Here is a 6737-nt window from a genome sequence, read left to right as displayed (position 1 = left end):
CCAGTGAAGAGTTAAAGGGAGGAGACGGAGAGTGACACGCCTCATTGGGTAGATTATGTGCCGCAAACAAAAAGTGTGTGTCGGTGTGCCAGTCAGCCAGAGCATCGGGCCCCATCTGCACGCCTCTCTCTCTCTCTCTGTCTCCCTTTATCCGTGCGCCTCTCTCTACCCCGCCCGGTCGCTTCCAGTGTCGACGAGTATCTGCAGCACTGTCACTTTCACCACACCGGGGGGGGGACATGTACTGACACTACGGACCAGACCGGGAGCGCATCACCATCTCCATCACCTCCATCGCCGCGTCAGCGCATCCCCCTGCTTGTTTTCGGGGCTTTTTTTTTCTTCCGGGGGTGCAAACGGGTTTTGATTCGCAGCATCGCACGCAGTCCGCTTGTGGATTATTGTTCCTCCTCATCGACGGAAAGGTAGGTGTGTGAAACGCGAGGCTGTGTGTGGTTTTGGATAGTTTTTATAGGAGGAGATGGGGGACGATTTCTGGGTTTGGTGTTGCGCGGCACACGCAGCCGCACGTCCTGCAGGCGCTGAAAGCGGCGCAGAAAGAAAGAAAAACAAACCCAAAACGCAGATGTGCCGCGGACAAAACCCGCAATTCAGTCACAGCGCTGATATAGGACAGTTTTCAGCCTGGCACGGCTTTAGCAGATGGGCTAAACACCCCCCTACCACATCTCTTCTCACCCCTTACCCCACCCGCAGTGGGTTTGAATGGGAGGGTGGCTGCTTTCCTCCAGTTTCTGGATGTGCAAACATTCCGCTCTTTATCTCTTTTCTCTTATCTGAGCCTGTCCAGTGATTCATACCATTCACAACATTTTGCGATTTTCTTCCCTGCGAGTCGCCTGTTTTTGCTCCTCTAAAACATAAAGAGCTTCTTTATGGCACCGGAAAGAAATCCTTTCTGCTCGCAGCGCAGCGTTAAGAGCCACTTTGGAAAGGCACCGTGCGCAAAATGTTCCACAGAGACCATTTCTGCTGCTATTGAGCCTCTTAGAAAGGGGTGAAAAGCTGCAAATCAGCGGGATTTGAAAACTACTTTTATCATAAAGTATCCGGCCCATTTAGCCCGTTTTTCTCCTTTTAATTGCTCAGACCAGAGAGGAAAATCAAAGCCAGAAGCAAAACCAGAGGAGAGCCTTGCTTTTTCTGCGCGTGGAGCCACAAAACCACAGCCGATACTGGTGACGGACAGACGGCAGCTCATCCTTCCCCTTACTCATCACAGTTATGAGTGCAATAGTTCAGATCAGCCTATTTATTTCTGAAGGGGATCCGTTAGGTGCGCAAATTCCGGCCGCTTCCCGATTTTGCGCAGCAAGAAGCAAACTTTTGGCTCAACTGTGGATTTTTATTTTATTTCATTTATTTTTCTGATTAATCGGTCGCTTGATGTTGCACAAGCTGTGTCACGATGGAAGTTGTCTGACTGATTCATGGTGATGTTATAAACTGTTGATAGGAGAGTTAACCGTCAAAATAAATCGCGCAGTGGCTAAAATAGTGCACAATATCTGTGCCATAGGCCCCAAAAAACAACAAATGTTTATGAATTATTATTTTACCATGTGCAGCGTCCAAAATATTTGATGCAACTAACAGTACAGACTGGAATTTGAGTATTTCAGTAAGTAAGCAATTCAGGAATCACTTTTGAAGGAACAGGCCTACTTTTTCGGGATTGGCGGAGCGCTTTCTGACGGCACTGAAAGCCTTTTGAAATTATTATTATTATTTTATTTTTCATGTTATTGGAGGGTACAGTGAGCCGAATTTACGCCTGAACTAGTGTGTATCAGGTGCAGGTTTCCGCGCAGTGTTTGCGCTGTATTTAACGGCGGAGGGGGGGAGAGGAGGGAGTGGAAGAGCCACAGCCGTCTAAACACACACATTCAGAGGTTAGAAAAGGGAGAAAAGAAATAATTAACTGGTCGTGCTGCTTTAATTACAGTCTCAGAGGGGAACGTGGTGGATTATGGTAATGAGGCGGCATACGCTGCCGCTTGTAGAAAGGAGAGAAAGGTTGGCTGACATGAAATCACTGACTTTGACAGTCCACTTGAAACCCATTGGACATGCTCCCTCCATTGGACATGCACGGACCTCTCTCAGAGAGCTTTCTCAATTCTTTCTTTTATCATGAGGAATGAATATCCTGTAGTGACGATTTTAGACAAATAAACATGTGACAATAAACCCGGACAATCAGAGGAATATTTCATTTTTAAAAATTTAATTAAGAAAATATATTTTTAAGTACTATGGGTAACATCGCTCCCGAGGACCACACAGAGTCACTTTAGGAATATTGTAAAAAAAAAATATTATACCTTTTTTTTCGTTTTGAATGCCGCCAATCAAAACAAATCCAGCTGAATGGCAGTGGGAGCCCACAGAGGCCTACTAATGCCAATATTAATAATAATGTTAATACTAACGCTAATACTCATTATAATAATTGAGAGTCTCAATCAACAGTTTATCTAAAATAATTTAAATAATGGTTTTAATAAATATGCATACTAATAATAATAATAATAACAATAATAATAGTAATAATAATAATAATAACAATAATAATAATAATAACAATAACAATAATAATAATAATAAATAGTAATTATTCCATCAGGGTTTTTACTATTGTTATTATTGTTATTATTATGTTTGTTATCATTATGTTTCTATAATTGACAACACTGGGAAAACCATATAATCAAGATGCTGAAGGTGATGCCGTCATGAACTTATTACGGGGTTTGAATTAATTAGAAATGCTGGCCAAAAAGAAAAAAGAAAAAAAGAAATGGGCCCCAAATGACGCCCCTGACAGCTGGTTCAGCCAGTCTGTCTAGGAAGAGATTTATTTCCCATCAGCAGGGACAGCGGAGGGTAAAGCCACTGAACAACCACTTCGGGCAGGCTTTTATTTTCCGCCGAGAAGAATTCAGAGGAAATAAACAATAGTGACAAACGGCCCACATGAATTATCCTGATGTCGCACCGTTGCTGTTTTGGGTGTTTTTCTTGTGACGCGGCTGCTGGTGGCTTGCATTCACTTCCCAGCAGAAGCCTCACGCCTCTTGCCTTCCCCTGTCTCCGCAGTGTGAAATGGAGGAGTCCAGCTCTCAGAAGTTGGTGTGGGATGGGGACGCCAAAGCGGTCCAGCAGTGTCTCACGGACATTTTTACGAGCGTCTACACGACGTGCGACATCCCGGAAAACGCCATCTTCGGCCCCTGCGTGCTGAGCCACACGTCGCTCTACGACAGCATCGCCTTCATCGCGCTGAAATCCACCGACAAGCGCACAGCTCCGTACATCTTCAGGGTGAGTAGGTCCTTATTCCTCTTTTATTTCTTCACACAGCCCCTTGCTTTTCTGTTTTTTAATTAGCCCACACATTTTTTCATTTAAATTTACAGATTTGTCCAGTTAGCATCTCAATGGGCCTGTCAGAGCTCCTTTCATTTATGCTGTTTCTGCTCCAAACGCAGCAAATATATCATTACAGATTTAGGCCTTTGTACCATTTTGCACATAACTGGAGCAAGAAGCTTGAATTTGCAGCAATACTACAACAAGGCCATGTTAAGTAGATCTTTTCAGTGTTAATCAAATATAAAAGCCACTAACTCCTGTTAACTGGTACAACATCCCACCTACACAAGTCATTTAATACTTTATTGAGTCGTGAAAAAAAATAAGAATTTTCTTTTTTTATTTCTGCAAGAAGGGAAGAATCTGCCAATGCATTTAAGATTTTTTTAATTAAAAAATAGTTTCTTCATATTAGCAAATTGTGTCATACGGCCTTGTTTCAAGATGTGGATTTGTATAGAAATAAATATTTGGTATGAAGGGGTTGAGTGATTTTCTGTGCTTTTAATTGCAGTAATATATTTTTTTTCATCTTAAGGAATGAAGTAAGATTTTGAGGCTTAATATTTGCCTGACAATGAGTGTGATGGGTATGTATGTTGTGTACAGGTGGACACGTCGGCGGCCAACAGCACCTCAGAGGGCTTGATGTGGCTGCGGCTCGTTCAGTCCGCCCGCGACAAAGAGGAGCAGAACCTGGAGGCCTACGTGAAGAACGGCCAGCTCTTCTACCGCTCGCTCCGCCGGATCGAGAAGGACGAGGAGCTGCTGGTCTGGTACGGCAAAGACCTCATCGACCTGCTGCTGCTCAGCTCCAGCAGAGCTCCTGCAAAGAGCAAAGGTGAGTCGGCTGAAATCACATCCTCGCTCCAACGTAAACTGTGTTGTAGTCCATGCTGAGCGCCTGTTTCAACCACCAAAATAATGACAATGTCATTTGTTCGCTTTATTTGGCTTCACAATCACGCACATTTTAGCTCTTCATCTTCTCTGAACATGCGTTCTCACTTTGGAATTGTTTTCATCATTTGTACATTTGGAATTTAATCTCTGGCATTGTTGCACAGGTATAATGGTCAGTGCTCCAAGGACAAATATGCACAGTTTTTGGCAACTTTTATAATGTCTGAATTGTAATTGTACAAATTTAGTGTAAAATAAAGTGCAAAGTTAATAGTTCATCCATTATTATAAGACGCTGCAGCAGGACAGCTTTAGGATAGACTCTTTTTCACAGAACTAATTTCCGTCTCTCTCCTCCTCACAGGTTCGTCCCACCACTCATGTCCAGACTGCAGTCAGCGGTTCCAGTTTGAGTTTCCGTTCTTGGCTCATCTCCGGTTCCGTTGCACCAAAAGACTGCAGAGCATCACAGGATCCGACGAGGAAACCAGCAAAGAGAGCAGCACCGAGCGACCAAACACAACCCCGACCAGGACCAGTCCAAAGCTGGGCCGCTCCGAGGGCTTCAGCAGCCCTCAGGACGGCAACAAACCCTCCACAGACTTTCACAACCTGGCCAGGGATCTGGAGAACAACCGCACCAGCCCGCCAAGCGACAAGGAGGCTGAGATCTGCAGCGAGAGCTCGGGGAAGAGGAAGTTCTCAGAAATAGAGGACAGGGAGTGCCGAGGGCCCAGCCTTCCACAGTCCAAGTCTAAAGACGAGCTTGCGACGTCTGCACAGAACTACAGAGGAGTGTACGGACTGGAGGAGAACCACAGGTCCTTCTCCCCGCCGAGTTCCACACACCTTTCTGAGGGCAAGCGCAGCGCCTTCACCGAGGTCAAGAAGTCACCCCAGAACCTCAAACACCACAGCGGCAACAAAAACCTCCAGAGCTCCAACTCTGAAAACAAAGATGGTGGTCGTCCCAGCAGCAATCCATCAGAGAAGCACCTCAACATCAGGCAGGTGCTGTCGGAGACCCAGCCGCCCCAAACCTCCCCCATGGGCAGCGCTTTCACCTCTGTTAGCCAGCAGGGTGGCGGCAGCGGTGGAGAGAGGAAGAGCGCCTTTAGCCAGCCGTCTCGCTCCTCCTTCTCCCAGATCTCACCGCTGGTGATGCCGCCCAAGCTGCTGGACTGCCACCCAGCGGTGGGCGACACCATCTCCTCCAGCAGACTCTACCAGGCCGACCACCTCGCCGCCAAGCTACAGGGAGCAGAGCTGGGTGCCAACTGCCCTGTGCCGGGCGGCATGGCCAAGCAGAACCCCTTTGTCTATGCCACCGCCTTCTGGCCCAAGAACTCTGGGCCTATTCAGCTTCAGATGCCCTCGGCGCTCACCCTCCTGCCACCCTCCTTCACCTCCCTGTGCCTGCCGGCCCAGAACTGGTGCGCCAAGTGTAACGCCTCCTTCCGCATGACCTCGGACTTGGTTTACCACATGCGATCCCACCACAAAAAGGAGTACACCATGGAGCCTCTGGTGAAGCGGCGGCGTGAAGAGAAACTCAAGTGCCCCATTTGCAACGAGTCCTTCCGGGAGCGGCATCACCTGTCACGTCATATGACCTCCCATAACTGACTTTTACAGACTAAGAAGGGAGGGACTTTTTTTTAACAAGGAGGGACTGTGACCCTGCCTGAATTTAAGCAGTCTGACTGGAGATAGGCCACTTCAAAATACACGAACACCCCTTGCACTTGTTTTCACTTTGGACTCTTCTAATTCCTTTTCGGTCTGTTTACTTTTGCTCCCCTGTACAAAATGTCATGTTTTGGGTGTATGCAAATGCGTTTCGACTTCGAAATGAATCTATTTATGAAGCACTTAAAAGTTTGAGAATAAGGGAAGATTTAAATATGTCTAAATGTACAGTAAGTTGTATTTTATATCATATAAATGCAAATATAGAGAAGAAATACAAATGTAGTCACACGTCATGGTTTACAACGCAGCAAGTTTTTTCATGTCTATGATGAATATGGACACAAATTGGGGATATTATGTCAGACTATATTTCAGAGTGCATGTAATATTAAATACTATTGATTTAAGATGCAGTCTATACATTACGATGTAAATAATTTGTTTTATTTGAAATACAAAGTGTAATATTTTGTGTCAGTGGGGAATAGTTTCAGTGTTTCTTCCTTTTGCGGAAATTTACTACTTGATAGTTTATCTAATCATGTTGAATGCATTGACAATAAAATAGCTTTATTTTCAACTGTGGCCTTCCTGGATTTCTTTTCAAAAACTGCAACAGAAATATGATTTCTTGATGCCTGAGACGATTGGTTTTCATTCTGCATTTACAGAACAAGATCAACAGTATATTTTTATTTTATATAAAATGTGTATGAAGTCCGAATATCTGATTTTTTTACAACTAA

The 6737-nt window shown here is 45.0% G+C and overlaps 1 protein-coding gene across 1 annotated transcript; it reads left to right on the top strand.

Annotated features, from left to right (window-relative positions):
- Positions 1-363: 363 nt before the first annotated feature.
- On the top strand, positions 364-6465 carry prdm8b (PR domain containing 8b). The gene is made up of 4 exons (XM_041937758.1): positions 364-425; positions 3121-3345; positions 4006-4237; positions 4664-6465. Exons 2-4 carry the CDS (start codon positions 3127-3129, stop codon positions 5923-5925), a joined length of 1713 nt encoding a protein of 570 aa, XP_041793692.1. The 5' UTR covers positions 364-425; positions 3121-3126; the 3' UTR covers positions 5926-6465.
- The last annotated feature ends 272 nt before the right edge of the window (positions 6466-6737 follow it).

This window comes from Chelmon rostratus, chromosome 5, assembly GCF_017976325.1.
Source record: "Chelmon rostratus isolate fCheRos1 chromosome 5, fCheRos1.pri, whole genome shotgun sequence".
Lineage (NCBI taxonomy): Eukaryota > Metazoa > Chordata > Actinopteri > Chaetodontiformes > Chaetodontidae > Chelmon > Chelmon rostratus.
This window is presented reverse-complemented; position numbering and strand designations above follow the sequence as displayed.